The sequence below is a fragment of the Elephantulus edwardii genome, unplaced genomic scaffold (genome assembly GCF_000299155.1).
Source record: "Elephantulus edwardii isolate Elephantulus edwardi_28Jun2011 unplaced genomic scaffold, EleEdw1.0 scaffold00007, whole genome shotgun sequence".
NCBI lineage: Eukaryota > Metazoa > Chordata > Mammalia > Macroscelidea > Macroscelididae > Elephantulus > Elephantulus edwardii.
The window spans coordinates 8,347,433-8,366,657 of record NW_006399757.1 but is presented as its reverse complement, the minus strand read 5'-3'; the positions used below and the strand labels follow the sequence as shown (position 1 = coordinate 8,366,657).

The window sequence follows — 19,225 nt, the reverse complement described above, 5'->3', positions numbered from 1 at the left end:
GTGCATCTGATACAGGCCATGGTTTTTGCTATCACTTGTTATTCATCAAAGAGTTGAACAATGACTAAGGAAGATAGAAGGAGAATTGATGCTTTTGAGATGTGGTGCTGGAGAAGAGTATTGAGGGTACCATGGACTGCTAGGAAAACAAACAGATTCAGCCTGGAAAGGGTTAACCCAGGCGGCTCCCTGGAGACAAGGATTCTGAGGCTTCATCTAACATACTTTGGACATGTTGTAAGGAGGGACTGATCCTTGGAGAGGGATATCATGCTTGATAGGGTGGAGGAACAGCACAGGAGGGGAAGGCCTCCTATGAGGTGGATTGATTCAGTGACTGGGGTAATCAGGATGGGTGTGTTGGAGACAGTGTGATTGACACAGAACAGAGCAGAGTTAAGGGCTGTTGTACATAGGGTCGCTATGAGTCTCAAGAAACTCGACGGCACATAACAACAACAACAATGATATATTTGATAAGGGGCTTATGTCTAGAATTTATAGAATATTTGAGTGCTACAACAAGGTAAAGGAGAACAACCCAGTTGCATAATGGGCAAAGGATATTAACAGACATTTCCAGTGAAGACACTCAGATGGCAAACAAAAACATGAAGAAATGATCACAGTCCTCAGCTCTAAGAGAGATGGAAATCAAAACAACTATGAGATATCAACTCACCCCAGTAAGAATAGTAAAATTCAACAGAGCAGCAAACAACAAATGCTGGCGAGGTTGTGGAGAAAGTGGAACTCTTATTCATTGTTGGTAGGAGTGTAAATTGGTGCAACCATTATGGAAGGCAGTACGGCAATTTCCCAAAAAGTTGGAAATAGAAATACAATTTGACCCAGCAGTCCTACTACTGGGTATATACACTAAACAAACAAGAACTGCCACCCAAACATACATATGCACACCCATGTTTATTGCTGTTTTGCTCACAATAGCAAAGAGTTGGAAACAACCTAAGAGACCATAAACAAATTAATGGACAGAAAAGCTGTGGTATATTCACAGAAAGGAATACTACGCTGCATTGAAAAACAAGGAATTCAAAGTGCAACAATGAATGAATGTAAATCCAGAGTCTCTGAAAGTTTTCATTGAAATTAATAATAAATAAAAAAAGAAAAACAAGGAACTCACGAAATATTATACAAAATGGGTGACCTGTAGGATACTATGCTGAGTGAAATATCTCAGTCACAAAAAGACAAATATTACATAGTGCCACTTTTACAGAACAAGACTGACATGGAGGTTAGGAGGAAACTAAGAAAAGAAGGCATAAATAATGTACATGACATTGAAACAGGTGAGGGAGAGAACTACATAAAAGGAATTTATGATTAGGTATTATTGGCGTGACGAGAGTTATAGGAACTGGACCAAATGCACTCTTGTAAGTCTCCTAACAGGAGCTCTGGTGGAGCAGCACATAGTAAGGTGTTCTGCTCACCCAAAGGCTGCACCTTTCGGCAGTTAGAACCTCCTAGCGGCCCTGAGGAAGGAAGGGGGGGCAGTCACCATCTGTCGGATTTACAGCCTCAGAAACTACGTTGTGAAGTAGGGTTGCTAGGAATTGGAACAACTTGACAGCAGTGAGCTTGAGGTTTTGGTGATTCTTCTACAAACCAGACCGTCTACCTGAACTATAAAGAATGTCCAATAAAGTCTGGGATCAAGCTGACAGTAACTAATAACTAGATCCAGTACATAGGGGGTCATGTTAATAAAGAGAGATACAACTCAGAAAAAAGTCCCACAACTTGATGAAATCCATGTCCTTGAACTAAGTTGACAGAATTGCCCAGTGAAACTCTTGAACTAGTGAATACATCCCAAACAAGAGAAAATAAATCACCAAAAAAGCTTCATGTTTAAGCAAATCCATCATTTTAAAGTGCATATCCCATGGCATGAATAATAAAAAGAGTACTTATTTTGTGGGTGACTCTACTCCGTGGCCCTCAGGCTTGCCTTAAATTGTTTTTGGTGAGACATTCTTCTAGGTTGGGTAACCCCGGTATGTCCACTTGCTGTACAGAGGTAACTCGTGGTTGCTGTGAAGCCGAACACTGTGACACTGATGAGTCAAATGTGAGAATAGTTAACATGGTGGACAGTGTTTGGTGGAGCTCCCCCATTAAAACAAGCTTAGAAGCAGGAGTGGCAACCACTTCCATAATAGCTTGCTTCTGGAAACCCTATGAACTCGGAGAAAGGATGAAAGTTATACAGGAGGTGTCCAGGACTTTCGTTCATAGGGTCGCTCTGATTCGCCTATGACTCCACGGCACTCAACAACAACAACAACAATTATTGGCATTACAAGAGTCCAGAATAAGAGCTGCATAGTAAAGTGGTCTGGCGCGGGAACGGGGGCACTGGGGGACAGACAATGACTGTATAACAATGAAGAACTTTTTTCCCCAAAGAAAAGGTGATCTGGGATGGGGGTAGGGAGGAAAATGTCCAATAATGAAGGATTGGAAACCTAAGTTCTTTCTAAACTTTCATTAAAATCTAAAAAAGAAAAAAAAATCATTCAGTCATATGACTATAATTCTCAATAAATTTGAGTCTTAAATTTATTCCTCTAGTGTAAATCTATCTTCTAACTCAGAAAATTGATTTACATTTTAAACAGGTACTTATCTATCTTTTTCTAGTGTTTCTTGTCTAAATAATGGTAGCAGTATCACTAAGTCATATATTTATGATCTTTTCTTAATCATCACATTTCCTACAGCAGTAGAATATTGTTTTGCTGTGTGCTGTCGAGTCAGAACAGATTATAGCTGACCCTCCAGTGGGCTTTTCAGAGGCAGGTAATCCTAACGAAGCAGATTGCCCATCCTTTACTCAAGAAGCAGCTGCTGGATTTGAACTGGGTGCCTTTGAGATTGCAGTGTAACTTTTTACCACTAGGCCACCAAAGCTCCCTTTAGTATAGCTTCCATTCATATGCACTATTATAATGGATCTTTACCTGGTTCCACATTTAATGCTATCCTCTAGAATTTGTTCTTTTTTCAAAGAAATAATTCAAACCCAGGGATTTTTTTTGTAGCTTAACTTCCAATGCTGTCTGCATAAAACTCTTGATTTTTAAATATTAATTGATCCAGTAAATCTGATCTCTGGTTTGATCTTACTTTTCAAGTTCCAGCTCTACTAGATCTCTTTCAGTATTTCAAAAGGTCTAACTTCAGACCTTCACTTAAACAGAATGTCCAGCACATCTGCACCCTCTGTTTCACCTGGGTAATGTGTATTCACTTCTCTAGGACGATCTAGTAAGTGTCCTCGTGTACATTCCTCCAAGACTTCCCAACAATTCTTGAGATCATTTAATGAATAATTGGGCAGAGCTCATATTTTCAAGTTCACTCCTTGTATCTAGTTACTTCTTATAGGCCCTGGTGATGTAATGTGTTATTCCAAGTTGGTCTGCTCATCAAAAGGTTGGCTGCTTTGCTAGAGAAAGACGAAAGGTCTCTGCTGAAAACTTGACAGCATAGGAAGCCCAGTAGAGCGTCGCTGTGAGTCGAGCAGTAGGTCGGATTTTGGGTTTTCAGTTCCCGTAAGATTTTAAAGTAAAAGAAAATTGATGAGTGAATATTGGAGTCCCAAAAGATCCTTGAGGACATATTTTACAAATACAATTTCTGGACCAATGGTAGGAGACGTTAGCTCGTCACACAGTTATTCATGGTTGTTGTGTTGTTATGTGCCGTCGAGTCGCTTGCGACTCACAGCGACCCTATGTACAACAGCCCTAAACCCTGCTCTATTTTTTGCCAACCTTACTGTCTCTGACACGCCTATCCTCATTACCCCAGTGACTGAACCAATCCATTTCATGGAAAGTGTTTATCTACTGCTCTGTCCCTCCAGCCTTCCAAGCATGACGTTCCTCTCCAAGGACTGATCTCGCCTTGCAACATGTCCAAAGCATGCCAGGCGGAGAACTTCAAATTCCTTGTCTCCAAGGAGCAGCCTGGCTTCACCCTCTACAGGACGAACTTGTATGTTGTCCTAGCAGTACATGGTGGTTATGGAGATTTAATTGAGGACCAGAAATTGAGGGATGAGAGAGAACACTAATGCCTTCAAGTCATTCACTAGTTTTTGGCGACAGCCCAAGACAGGAAGCAGCTGCAGCCCTTTAAGCCGCAGCCGCTGACCTTAGTGGCCGGAGACGCGACCTAGCCTCCAGGGGCCAGGCGCCCAGCAGGCAGAGGCGCCGCATATCTCCCTGAGCGGCGGTCAGGGCCGGCCGGCGCGCGCCCGGCACGCGCGCCCCCAGCGCTCAGCGCGCGAACCTAGTCGGCCGGCGCCGCGCTAGAGGCCCCAGTATGTGGAGTGCACCGCCCACCTGCCCGTGCCTTGCCTCAACATATGGCCTCCCTAGAAATGGCCTGTCTTGTCAATCTAAACACCGAAGTTTCTACTAATAACCTTTTCATCATAAATATACAAAGAAATAGAGCAAAAGGTGTTACGATTTTAATTGGAATAATTAGGATGATATTCGATTACAACAGACGCCTGCGGCGCTGGATCAAATCAGGCATTTCTAAAGACAGTCGCATCAGGGCCCTCCTACCGCAGCTGCCTGCATAGCCAGGGGTCCTTCTGGTAGGAGGTCCGGGGTGACATTGTACGCCCGCACCTTGGGGCAGAGAGTTCTCTTCCCGAAGAGGCCTGTTAATTTTACATATCCTCTCCTTCCGCACGGGAGGGCTCTGCCGCAAATATGCTCCGCCAGATCTTCAGTCAAGCCAAGAAGCACCCAAGCGTAAGTTCGCGACCTCAATCCCAGTGCTCGTACTTATCCACCTTGCGTCAGGTGTATCTTCGCTCCCCTGGGAGCTTGTTCTTTCATGGCCACGTACTGTTCCTTGGGACTCTCCACTTTATCTTGCTTGGTACTGCTCTCTAATGTACTAACCCTTGAGCTCTGACCTTCCACGCCATGCACTGTGGGGTTTGTACTAAGATGTAAACATAATCCATCGCATCCAGGATGCAAGGGAGGGCTATAAATTCGAGCGTATTGGGCTTGCCTTCGTGCAGATTGATCGAGCCCAGAAAACTACGTGTTCGCTAAGTGTTTTAGAAAATAGAAAAGATCAGGTTCCCTATTTTTCTTCGTATTCTTCAAGATCCTGCCCTTTACTGCATTGCACCACTTGGTCTTACAACAGCTGTCAAGGAGGCTCCCGAGTTTTTTGGATTGTACTTTTGTCTGGACATTTTGGGGGTGTTTAATAGCCCCAATTTAATTTCAGTCAAGGTTTTTTTGTGTTATTTTTCTCCCCAGCACAAGAACATATAAAACTCAGTTAAGAAGTCTTTTCATTTTTATCTTGAAAACCCACTTTGCTATAAGACAGACATAAATAGCAGTAGGTTTTCAGAGATTTTACCTTAGGCCAGTATTTGTAATAAGTGTGTTTCTGTTAATTCTCCGTCCCCCACCCCTCCCCGTTAATATCTTTGTGGAGGCAAAGGTAAGTAATTTGCAGACAGTTGGTTTTCAATCTTCACATAAAAGCAGCTAGGAAATTTAATGGAATCAGATAAGAGATATGGTGGAAATTTGAGGAAATTTTCATGAACTTAAAAATTTGAATATAATTTGCCCCACATCCAAGATTAGACACTTAAACAACACTCACCTTCATGTGATTTGGGAATTCTGTGTCACAAGCTGCATAAGTTTTATCTCAGTGCAAGATTTTAAGTAGTTTGAGGCTTGAGAATCACTTTATAGAAACTAATTGTAGCCTTTCTTTTGCTGTTTATGTACATATGTGCAGATGACATGTAATTCCTGCCTATTTTGTGTTTGGTTCTAGTTGATACCTCTCTTTGTATTCATTGGAGCTGGAGGTACTGGAGCAGCCTTGTATGTCATGCGTCTGGCTTTATTTAATCCAGATGTCTGGTAAGTACTTAAAAATGTTTGGAACTCTGGTGATTTGCCAAAGACTCATAGTTTTGCAGTGGAGATAACATCAAGTAACACAAGTTTTATAGTTAGTATAGTAAGTTTAGATTCCCGTTCTGCTGTTAATTCCTATTCCTCTTTCTCACTGGCAAAGTAGAACTGCTAATCCCTACCATGTAATGTTGTGAGTATTGATCTAGCATTTGTTATAAAATGGTTAATCATGATTCCTGGCACATGTACATATTTGAACAGATGTTAGTTTTCTTGCCTTTTCTCCCTGCTGCTAGGATAATGATGTTGCTGATGTGTTTCTGTCTTTTTTTTTTCTTGCCTGATTTTTCCACAATAGGTCTTGTTTTTTCTTTTTGTTCTGGAAAAACAAGAGGCAAAGAAAGGATTGAGGACTATTATTTTCTGCACTTTTACACTTCATGATAAAGTAGTTTTAATAAAAACCAAGTATCAAATGTCTTGTGAAAGAGATAATTACCCCTTCAAACTCTTTTTATTTTCTTATTGTTTATTAGGTGGGATTGCTTTTAATAGTTCAGATATCTCTCTTAATTCCACTATGGAAATAATAACATATTCTACATAGTAGAAAATGAGATATATCTGTTAAAATAGCTTAGCTTTTTAGAAAATAGGACATTTTTAAAATAGTTTAGTACTAAAATATTTTATTTTGTTTAGTTGGGACAGAAAGAATAACCCAGAACCATGGAACAAACTAGGCCCCAATGATCAATACAAGGTAAGCTTGAAATTGGTGCAGTGTGTATTTTAATGATTTGTTGTGATATAGTTTTCCATGAAATTGAATATATTTTACTTTGAGTAAAATGAAAATTAATTAGAAGAAGATACATTTTTCCCCCCTAGGTATTTCCTTCTCATACGTTGGACTCTAAATTTAAAATCAAGATAGTGTCTCGGTTCTACTGGCTATGATATCATCAGGGAGCTTGGTATAGTTATCAGTTCTCATTATTTTAGTTCTTTCATAGTCTAGTATAGTGATTCTGAAGCTTGTTAAAAACAAGTCTCTTAGGTTTGGGGTTTATTTTGCTCTTTTATACAACTTTTTTTGTATGTATGTGATTTTAGTGAAAGTTTACCGAAAGGATTGGTTTTTATTGATTCATTGGTACTCTTTTTGTTTCCTTCTTCTCCCTTAATTCACATTATAATGCATGTCTTGTTACAAAGTGAAAAACAAGTTTTTTGGCTCAACCCACAGTTTCCAATTCTGTTGGTCTACTGGGGTCCTTGAGAATTTGCGATTTTAACAAGACTTCTGATGATGTCAGTGATACTTAAAAGTGCCCCAATATGCAAAATTGTGATAAGTGGAAAAGAAACAAAATCAAATTTATCAGTAATTTCATTTTACTTGGATTCACAATCCACACCCCTGGCAGCAACAGTCAGAAGATCAAACATATTGGACAAATCTGTCAGCTTTTAAGGACTTCATTAAAGTACAAGAGCAAGGATGTCATTTTAAAGGCTATGGTGACGCTGCAATTTTCAGTTGCTTCATATGTGTAAGTTGGACAGTGAATAAAGAACTCAAAAAAGAATTGATATCTTTGGTTTTGACAGAGTATTTATTGTCTTGTGGACTGCCAACAGCACAAACTAATTTGTCTTGGAATAAGTGCATGTGGCGCTCCTTAGAGTTAGAATGGTGAGACTTTATGTCACATGTTACCAGGAACGGCCACACCTGAGAAGAGAAAGAACATCATCCTAGGAAAAGTAGAAGGTCAGAGATGGATTGGCTTAGCGTATACAGTGGCCCTAAGCACAGTAGAGATTGTATAACATAGGATTGGGCAAGATTTCAGTGTATTGTACATTGAGAGTCACTGTGAGTTAGAGTCAACTCATAGTCACCTAACGACAGCCTAGTGTGGAAGGAGCCCTGGGGACATAGGGAATTCAGTGTTGAGCTACTAACTCAACAGTTGGCAGGTAGAACCCACCAGCCACTTCACAGAGAGAAAGATGAAGGAATTTCCTCTTAACTAAGATTAAACAGTGTTGGAAGCCTGATGGAGGCTTTACTGTGGATGAGTTGGTTGTCTATTCCTATAGGGTTGATTAAAATATTCAGATGAAGATTAACAGGAACAAATGAAACCTAAATTTTGCCATAAAATTTTTAGATTTTTTTGTTTTTAACATAATCCTTGAACGGTTATGTATGTGCACCTCCCAAGGAGTGGCTTCATGGATTGGGACCATTCACTATTTTCCAAACATAACCTCCTTTATGTGTAAAACTCTTTACATACAAAGCATCACTCTTGAAATGTTGAAAAAAAATATTTGTTCTGGTGATAATTATCACTAAGGAATGGAAAAATATTTATTAGATAAATACTTGATAATGTTATATTTTATTCACCCATGTAAAGTGTATTAGTGAAAGACAGTTTATAGTGCTGTGCATTCAGTACCACAGCCAATTTTAGAACACTTTCAGTACCCCAAAGAGACTCTACCTCTTAGCTATCATTTCCCATCCCAGACAATCACCAATTTATTTTCTGTTTATAAATTTGTCTACTTTGGGCATTTCAATTAAATGGAAACATCCAATGTATAGTCAGGGTTATTTTTTACTTATTTCAGTTAGCTTAGTGTTTTCAAATTTCATTTATGTTTTAGTGTTCCAGTACTTAATTTCTTTTTATTGCTCTATGATACTTAATATTTAGTTGTTTATATATGCCACATTTTATTACCTTTTATCAGCTTATTGACACTTGGATTTTTTTTCCTTTCCCATTTTTTTAAATTTTTTTTATTTCAATGAACATCTACAGAGATTTTGGAATTCCATTCATTCATTGTTGCACTTTTCTCCCCCCCCCACTGCCACCCCAAATATAATCCACTCTGAAACCCTCATTCCGTACTCTTATGATAAACATAATGCCCCAAAATATAATACTTTTAAACTATTCTCTCCCTCATAGACTTCAGTGCAGTAAACATAATTTATCCAGTTTTTCTCAGTCTTACCCCCACTCCGATGTCAGCCTCATTCTACAACAGTGGCACCATGCAGTTTTTGTCCTTTTCTGCCTGAGCTATTTCACTCAGCATCATGTCTTCCAGGGTCACCCATTTTGAATAATGCATGAGTTCCTTATTTTTCAATGCAGCATAGTATTCTATTGTGTGAATACACCACAGCTTCTCCATCCGTTTGTTTGTTGATGGGCACTTAGGTTGTTTCCAATTCCTTGCTATTGTGAACAAAGCCGCGATAAACTTGGGTATGCATGTATCTACTTGGATGTCATTTATGATCTTTTTTCTTTTTTTATGTTGTGAATAGTGCTATCATGCGTATTCATATTCAGGCTCTCATGTGAACATAGATTCTTAAGAGTGTTATTAGGGCTCGAATTACTAGGTCATGTGGCATTTCTATGCTTAATTGTTTGAAGAACTACCAAATTGTTTTTGAAAGTGATTGTCTCTTTCTCTATTTCCACCAACAGTGTTTGAAGGTTCAGATTTCTCTATATTCTTACAACATTAATTTTTATCATTTTAGTAAGCTGTAACTTTATGTGGGTTATACCTTAACATCTGGGGGGTGGGGGGGAATCCTTACCAGTGGACCAATAGGCAACATTATAATAGATGGAGAAAAGATTGAAGTTGCCGATGATTTCATTTTACTTGGATTCACAGTCAACCCCCATGGTAACAGCAGTCAAGAAATTAAAAAAACATGTTGTGTTGAGGAAACCACCTGCACAGTTCTAAAGAAGGAGGATGTCAGTTTAAAGACTTGAAGTGTACCAAGTGATCCAAGTCTGGATGCTTCCAATGCATCTGAAAGTTGAACAATGAATAAAAAAGACTAAAGAAGAATTGATGCCTTTGAATTCTGTTGGGGAAGAGTCTTAAATATCCCATAGGCTGCCAAAAGAACAAACACTTCGGTCCTAAAGGAAATGCTACCAGGTTGTGCCTTAGAGGCAAGCATGGTGGAATTGACCCTCATTTGTTTTGGGCATATTCTGGGAAAGGTGAAGGGTCAGAGAACGAGAGGAAAACCCTCAATGAGATTGACACAGTGACTGCTGCAGTGGGCATGAGCATGACAAATCATGAGAATGGTACAGGACAGGGCAAGGGTCAGATCTGTTCATAGTGTTTCTCTGAGTTGTAATTGATGTAGTTGCACCTAATAATAACAACAGTGGGTTGAATGATACCACACTGAGGTTTTGATTTGTACTTTCTTAAAATGAATAATGTTGAGAATCTTTTAATTTGTCATCTGATCCCCTACCCCTAACCCCGATTGGATACTTTACCCTTAAAATAGAGTTCATCCTAAATCAAGATAGATTAGTCTTAAACACAGCTTACTCTAGGTCCCATATGGATCAGGTCCTGTTTCATCATGGAACTCTGCTATCTGGAGGATTATGCAAAATGTTTTTAAGGTCCAGGATTGGAAATGACTTTTGTTAACTTCTGTCCTTATGCCATTGGCCAGAACTTGACCACATACCTCTAACTTTATAGGAAGCAGGAACATTTTCATCTGTGATTGGAAGAGAAAAAACATCGGTGACAGATTTGCCTTTCTAGCCACCATACAATTTTATTCATTCTGAACATGAAAGAAATGTTTCTCAAAAGAAACAATCCAAAGTTCCATCCAGTTTCAAAGCAGAAGCTTCAGGCGTTGTGCAGTTGATTTATGTTGACTTGTAGTTTCCTTTAATGTGAAAACAGAATAAAAAGGCCAGGTAAATTCCCAACACTTAATATTTACAATATAGGGAGCTCTGGTGATGTAGATTGTAGAGAGTTGCACTGCTAACCCAAAGGCTACAGCTCCTTGGTACTTCAAGTCCACCAACACCACCGCAGAAAAAAGGACAATTTGCTGTTAAATTTATAGCCTCAGAAACCCAGTGGAGGGCCATCTGGGTCATTTTTGACTCGGTGGCAATGAATGAGTGAGTGATACGTATCATTAGGAGGGAGAGGATGTAGGGTACAAGAACTGACACTAAACACTATAATTTAAAAAGAAGACTGAAGATTCTGTTGGAGACATTGTTATGAATGCTCACTGCCATGCAGATAGATGAGATTTCTTGAGTAGACCTGATTTCTGTTCTTTGAAAAGTTCCACACCCATTGTTCAGTGACTTTTAGTTTTGCCATTATTGGAAGGAGTAAACCTTTGTCTTATTTCTAAAATGATAGAGGCCCAAGGGTGGTTTTAATTCTAGTAGTCAGAGACTACTCATAATATCTTTGACTATGTTCTCAAAATTAAAAAACCTACACACTTATATTGAATTTACTTTTCCCTGTACCAGTTGGTTCCACGCGTCTCCCCTCTATCCCTTGCATACTCCCTTTCTTTTTCTTGGCTTATTTGTGAATACCTTGAGAGTATACTGTTCATCTCGCATTTTGTTGTACTCTGGTGACTATTGGATGTTGATAGAATGCTGGAAGCTATGTCATTGATATTTCCAATACCAGCTGGATCACCTATGGTGGATAGGTCTTAATGGAACTTATAGAGTGAGACAGACTAAGAATGGCCTAGCAAGCCACTTCCAAAAATAAGCGACTAAAAAATTTATGAGATAAAGAATATTGCCCAGGTAAATTGCTTTGGACATGTCAAGAAGGATCGATTGCTGGAAGGAAGCATCATATTTTATGAAACAGGACCAAGGACAACATGGGAAGGCCCTCCAATGAGGGCCTTAGATGAATGACAAAAGAGTTCCAAGTTTAGAATGGAAGATGCAATTGGAAGAATGAAGCAGGGTGATATCATTGTAAATGAAAGTCAGGACAATCATGTTCATCATAATTCCTCACCCTTACCCTTTATAATTTATTTGATCTCATTCAATGATTTTTGCCTGTTCTCTGAGTATTATTTGAATTATCTTTATTATTAAGTGCAATAAACAAGATTATTCTCTACTGATTGCAAAGTTAATTTGTATATAAAAAATCAATTATAGAATGAGAATGGAAGAATTTTACTTAATTTTGAACAATGAAATGTAAAAGTGGAAGGAAGGAATGGGAAACAGGTGCCTTTTCAAAAAGGAAAAGTGAACTAAAACTTATCAACGCTGAATACCACATATGCACTATACCAAGCAACAATGTAACTAAAGTTATTAGAGCTAATATTCACTTACCTATATACTGGCCTATGGAAAATTAAAAAAAAAAATTTAAAAGTTTTTAAAAAAAAGAATGAAGCAGGGCAAGGTTTCTTTCACAGAATTAAGCTGAGTAAATAACAGCTAACGATCGCCACCAGTTTGAGGAGCAATAATTGGGAAGGCCATAACTATATTCTTATCTTTGCCTGGTAGCTTTTTCTCCAATTGAAAAGTATTCCTGGGCCTTTGAATCCTGACTTTTGTCCTATTTCTTGTGTTTTAAGTTGTTAGCTTTTTTTGTGAGGTTATAATATGGCGACAAAAAAAATCTACAAATTTTGGTGGTGTACAATAATAAAAGTTTCATTTCTACTCATGTAACCTTCCTAAGTTGACTTTTCACTCCTAGATGTCTTCTTTCTAATCCCAGCGTGAATGAGAATCCCTAAACTATCTATTTAGATGTGTGACAGGAAAAAGAGCACTGAGCAGCCTCACAGAAGTGGTAGCTATGAGCCTTCAATTATAATTTGCCAGAACAACTCACATATCAGACTTGATGTCAGTGGGCCAGAGAAACAAAGTTAGGGGTAGACTAAACATGCCAGCCTCTCAAATTTGTAGAGTTGATTCTTTTTTTACCTCTGCTTGCAAATTTCCCAGTTCTCCATACTTATCCCTTTGATACCTTGACAAACTCAGCAATAACTACTTGTATACCACTAGTTGTTTTTCCAAGTTTTTTCTTTAAAACTGCAGACTCATCAGGAACATAGTCTACTTTCTGATTTATAGCAGATGATAGCTCAGTAACCATTTTCCCAGTATATAAAATGTTTCTTCATCTCTGCAGCATTCAAAACTTGTGTCAGAGCCATCCACAGTCCAGTGTACCTCACATGTTAGGCTTGTATGTAGTAAACGTTTCTGTTTCCAATTCAGTTGACTTCATACTGGCATTATTTCTTTTGTGTTATGTTCCAGAGTAATGGCAATTGACTTAATTGTCAAAATTTTCCAAGGAACTTTATAAATCATACATGTTCAGAGACATATGTATCTTTTGGTAAGAGGACCAATGCCTGTTTTTTGTTGTGCCCTCCTCCCCCCTTTTTTAAAAGTTCTTGGTTGTGAAGTTATTTTCTCTGGTATAGGAAACTCAGAATGCCTGCTTATCTTTTTTTTTTTTTTTTTAATATATAAATGTAGATCATAGAGCTTGTTTCAAATTGAGCAGGTCCTTTTTGTTACAGGCTAATGTGTTCAGCGATTAGGAAGCAAAATGAAATCGGAATGATTGGGAAACTTAGAATCAGCAAAAGATAATTACCTTAAAAGTTGCTGTCATTAGCAAGAATAGGATAGCATCCATTCCCATCATGTAATTTTATTTACTCAGGGATTCTGAATTCTGCAGTCTTGATACCTTTTCTAGCTAAAGTAAGTTCTGTTCTCTCTGCATTCGCTGTTAATTAAGCCTTGAACAATCTGCTGTTGATTTTTTGGTTGCACTAGGATGCAATTGAAAAATTCCCCCCACTTTTTGTGTCTTTATGACAGTCCAGATTGAATGAGGGGGTATTGTTACTGTTAAGTGCCATTGAGTCAGAACTGACTCATGGCTGACCCTCCAGGGGATTTTTGGAGGCAGTTAATCAGGAGGAGATTGCCCATTTTTCGCCCATGGAGCATCTGGTGCATTTGAACTCCATGCCTTTGAGATTGCAACGCACCTTCTTACGCGTAGGTCACCTGAGTTCCCTATTTTGTCTTAGTTTAGGGAGAAAGAACCCCTTGTCCACCAGAGTACATCTAAAAAACAACAACCAAAAAAACCCCCAGAAAACCAAAAACCCCTGCAGTTTATTTTTTTAAATAAAATTTTCATTTTATGCTGAATTATTTACAAAGTTTGTATACAGTGTTTTTTACTTGATGCAACATGGAATAAAGGGGAAAGTGCTTGGGTTTAGAGGCTTTATTTGGCAAGCCATATAACTTACATTTGTTGCAATAATTAGGATCATACATGGAATATTTAACACAGTGTTTTGCATCTACTAGAACTTAACCAATATTTATTTTATTTTTGATAAATGGTCTGTAGATATTCTTTCCAGTGTTAGTAAGTCAGAGGAGAGTATAATTAGTTTCTTTAAAATCTTAGTATTTAGGTCTAGTTGCTTCTTACTGTCAAGAAAATAATACTTTTTAGTTTAATGATTTTCTGTAAAGAGTCTCTATATATATATGTATATATATATATATTTGAGGATAACTTGGCAGTATATGTTACAACTTGATGCTTTTAAAAAATAACAAGTTTTTCAATTAGAAATATTTTGTGAAATCAAAAAAGCTATTGGATAAATAATATATATTTATGAACTTCTTGTTTAAAAAATGTGAAGAAAATGTTGATGAATCTACCATTTTGTGTTAGAGGGTGAAAGAAGAAAATCTATGTAGTAGTACCACTTTGGTGTTTTTTGACTTAAGAATGAGGAAACTTAATATGATATTTTACTTGGACTTAATCCTAAAATTCTTTTGTAGAATCGACTGAGCAATCTGAAGTAAAATTTTTTTTAAGAAAGATTTTTTTAACATTAACAGCAGATTATTTTAAAAAGCAATTATAATAAGATTTATTTTTAAGAAAGTTTAGTTGACTATAAGGAGATTTAAAATTATTATTTAAAATTATATATATGCAAAAATATGGTATTAGGTAAAAGCCATTCTACCAGAAGTGGTTCCATTAGATATGATTCAATCCAGCTTAGACCTACCATGAAAATAAGGCACTTCTAAGTAAAAAAGACAGAAAGGAAAAAAAAAAACCCAGACACCAAATTTCACTGTTGTAAAATCTGAACTTGGTCATAGCTGATCCTCCAGAGAGTTTCAGAGGTTGTAAATTGCCAAAGAGATTGCTTGTGTTTCTCTCTTGAAACTGTGGGTAGATTCTCACCATTAAGAGAGGTGTCTGGCCTTTGGGTTCGTAGCACGACCCCCTTTGAATTCCCTTAAGTAAGAAGCCATTGAAAGAAGCTAGCTCGAGTCTGGGGAAAAAAGTGAGATAAACCACACAAGAAAGTATTATCTTATATAATCAATCTCTCTTGGTTGCAAGATCTCTCCTATATAAATTAGTAACTGGTTAACAATTAACTGGGGATGGCTATTCTGATTATTCTTATATAAAGAGATGGGAGATGGACTTGTCTTCTTATTGAAGATTGAAGTAAAGTTTCAGAGAGAATTTTTTACTTTCAAACAAAATTTATATATTGGTTCTAACAAATGGAAAACTGCTTTTCTTATGTAAATAATTATTTTTATATTACCAAACAGACTGGAATTTAGGGAATAATGTATTTGTTTGAATGGCTTTCATAGTGTTAGATAATAGTAAAAGTATCTTATTATTAACTGGCAAACAAAAAATTCAGAAGCTCTGTAACACCTCCATGTATTTGGATATAATATAAATTATCTTTTCTTTTTGTTTCAAGTTTTACTCAGTGAATGTGGATTATAACAAACTGAAGAAAGAAGGCCCTGACTTCTAAATGAAATTTTTTTAAAAAGCCGCTTAGAATGAAGGTCTTCCAGAAGCCATCCGCACAATTTCTCACTTAACAAAGATATGTTTCTTCCCTAAATGCACAAAACCACATCAGTGTATCGTGTTGGAATTTACACTGAATAATAAATAAAGTAAAACTTGCTTATGTGTCTTTATTTGATGCTAAAATCTGCTCTGAACTTTATAGCTAGGATACAGAATCTAATATTAGAATTTAAATAACTTCTTGAGAATTTATTTGTATAATTTACAATACTTTAATAAAAAATTTTCATTTTGTGCACAGACCATTGGTAACTTCATTAGAAATGGAGGAGGAAATTATACAAAGGTAGATTGGGAAGAATATTTATGCATCGCTGATACTTGCAAACTGGAAACCTCTGAGTTTCAATATTGTAATAAGTAGTTCCTTATTGCTTTGTTTGACTGGCTTCCATTCTGATGATTCCCCTTGTAAGTTCGTTCTGATGTAAGTTAAATATTGCAATTTTTTCCCTCGTTGCCCTTATTATCTTTCATTATCAATTCCTTTATAAATCCAGTCTTTATGACGTTTGGAAATGTTACATAATTTCTAATAGACTTTTCCCCTTATCCTGCCCAGCCCATGAAGTTTTCAGTTAAATCTGTGTTTGAAGCAATGAATCCAGCCTCTGCTGGCTTAAAATATTGTTTTTATATTTTCTGAAAGACTGTGATAAGATGGACAAAAAAGTAATTGTGGTTCATTTGGACAAATTCAAATTCAAGATTACCTGTAGTTGGATTATAAATCCATCATTGCTAGCCATGGAGCTACTGGCCAAGAAATACCAAGAACCTCTCTTTTTGGGTTTTAACAGGTTTTCAAAGGTGAATAAATAGGTTAGTAGCAATTTTAAGATGGGGAAGAATGTGAGACTTACAGCTTTTTAAATAAAATTATTTTGGAGAAAACATAGAAAGTGGATGTTACTCAATTCAAAGCTCAAACATTTTTATTCAAACCTGGACTCATCTAAGAAGCAGACTATTTCTAATAGTTGATAAAAAAGTTGTATACTATACACTTCTAGGGGGCGTGTGTGTAGCTCATCCTTTAGAAACAAATTCAACCATTTTGGAGATATATATACACACATATATATACAATTATATATATGTGTGTGTGTGTGTAAAATAATTGGCTTAATTACTGAAGTTGATTCAACTAGTCAAATGACAAGATAGCACTATAGGTAAGTTAAAGGCTGCTAACAAAAAGGTTGAACACAAGCATCTGTAGGAGAGATGTTTGCTGATTGGCCAGTTTTGTTGCAATAGAATTGCTATGAGTCAAAATTCAGACACCCTGCAAATCCTATTGTGTGGAATGCATTTTAATTGCTTGATTCTATATTTAAGCTCTTATGTCTGCATAATGGCAACATATAGAGCAGGTTCTATAATTTGACTTTTTGAGTCTTGTAGGTCTTTGTCATATGGGGCATTTCTGTGCATTGCAGTATGTTTAGTTGTTACCTTGTGTTTTCTGTGTACTCGGCATCACCGTGATATTCTCTTAAAGTATCAGACATCATGGCTGTCAAACATGTCTCTTTTTCAGTGACTTTGTTAAGAACTATGTTTTTACTTGGGAAACAGATTGCTTTTACAATTCATCATATTAAGGATCTTAAAATGGCTTAAATGTACATGCTGTCATGTTAGCTTTCACTTACTTGAAAAGTTACTTTTTTTAGTATTTAAAAATGTTCTCCCAATAGGAATAATGAGAACAACAAAAAGGACACAAAAGAACTGTAACCAAATTTTCACTTTCAGGTTTGCTAACGCATTGCTCCCTTAGTAAAGACATTAAAAATGCTTCTTAAGGTTATCAGTGCCTCCCCATTGCTGAATCAAAAAAGTAGTGTATTCCCAAAGCTGTACATCTTCTGGAGAGGAGCAGCTGATGGATTTCAACGCCAGCCTTAATGGTTCTCAGCCAAATACATTAGCCAGACCTCAGAGCTCTTGAATCACAGCTATTGTAAAAAATTGCCCCCCCTCCTTTTTTGTCCCTACTTTTCTCTAATTTCTATTTATAAAATTGATGTGTGCTCAACAAAAGACGTGGTTTGTGGAAAACAATACTGAACATTACCATTTAAGAGCTGTGTTATTTTAATGGGAAATCTAGTAGCTACTGAGTAAAGTATGTTAATTTGAGATAGAAAATTAAGATTATAAGGTCTCTATATAAATACACATTTAACTACATTCTTTTAGCAGCATGTCCCTTTAGGGCTTGTGGTCAATTCATCAAAGAATTTTTTTTTTTTTTTTTTGCTGAGTACAGTGTACTTTATTGATGGTACATGACAAGGTGGGCTCGCTAAGCCCCTCCCCTTTCACAGGGGGATTTGATGGAAACGTGTCAAGGGTGTGAGATTCTCAGTGTGTGGGAGGATCAAGTTGGGGCATGGACTCCCCAGCAGCTGAGGGTCTCTCTCTCTCTTCTAGTGCTATTGCTGGGGCTGGTGGTCCCAGGGGATCTTAATTCTTTGGAGGCCATGTGAACCATCAGGTCAACCACCCGGTTGCTGTAGCCAAATTCACTGTCATACCAGGAAATGAGTTTGACAAAGTGGTCGTTCAGGGCATTGCCAGCCCCAGCATCAAAGGTGGAGAAGTGGGTGTCACTATTAAAGTCACAGGAGACAACCTGGTCTTCTGTGTATCCCAGGATGCCCTTGAGGGGCCCTTCTGATGCCTGCTTTACTACTTTCTTGATGTCATCATATTTGGCAGCTTTCTCCAGACGTCAGGTCAGGTCCACAACTGACACATTGGGGGTGGGGACACGGAAAGCCATGCCGGTAAGTTTCCCATTCAGTTCAGGGATGACCTTGCCCACAGCCTTGGCAGCGCCAGTAGATGTAGGGATGATGTTCTGGGCAGCTCCACGGCCATGATGCTACAGCTCTCCAGAGGGGCCATCCACAGTCTTCTGGGTGGCAGTGATGGCATGGACTGTGGTCATGAGTCCCTCTACAATGCCTAAGTTGTCATGGATGACCTTGGCCAGGGGAGCCAAGCAGTTGGTGGTGCAGGAGGCATTGCTGACAATCTTGAGAGAGTTGTCATACTTTTCATGGTTCACGCCCACCACAAACATGGAGGCATTGGCAGAAGGAGCAGAGATGATTACCCGTTTAGCACCACCGTTCAAGTGAGCCCCAGCCTTCTCCAAGGTTGTGAAGACACCAGTGGACTCCACAACATACTCAGCACCAGCATCTCCCCACTTGATGTTGGGGGGATCTTGCTCCTGGAAGATAGTGATAACGTTCCCATTGATGACCAGCTTCCCATTCTCAGCCTTGACAGTGCCGTTGAACTTGCCATGGGTGGAATCATATTGGAACATATAGACCATGTAGTTGAGGTCAGTGAAGGGATCATTGATGGCGACAATATCCACTTTGCTAGAGTGAAGCAGCCCTGGTGACCAGGCA

At 38.0% G+C, this 19,225-nt stretch overlaps 1 protein-coding gene across 1 annotated transcript; it reads left to right on the top strand.

The window, feature by feature from the left end:
• The first annotated feature begins 4,766 nt into the window (after nt 1–4,766).
• LOC102875708 (NADH dehydrogenase [ubiquinone] 1 alpha subcomplex subunit 4-like) lies at nt 4,767–15,726 on the top strand. The gene is made up of 4 exons (XM_006880242.1): nt 4,767–4,808; nt 5,872–5,960; nt 6,660–6,720; nt 15,670–15,726. The coding sequence occupies exons 1-4, from the start codon at nt 4,767–4,769 to the stop codon at nt 15,724–15,726; spliced, it is 249 nt and encodes an 82-aa protein (XP_006880304.1).
• The last annotated feature ends 3,499 nt before the right edge of the window (nt 15,727–19,225 follow it).

What these genes read in the sequence shown, in the direction of transcription:
- LOC102875708 (XM_006880242.1), top strand. Translation starts at nt 4,767, where the DNA reads ATGCTCCGCCAGATCTTCAGTCAAGCCAAGAAGCACCCAAGC. An exon ending in AAGCCAAGAAGCACCCAAGC is followed by an intron (nt 4,809 to 5,871) that starts GTAAGTTCGCGA and finishes GTTTGGTTCTAG; the next exon opens with TTGATACCTCTCTTTGTATT. An exon ending in GCCCCAATGATCAATACAAG is followed by an intron (nt 6,721 to 15,669) that starts GTAAGCTTGAAA and finishes TTTTGTTTCAAG; the next exon opens with TTTTACTCAGTGAATGTGGA.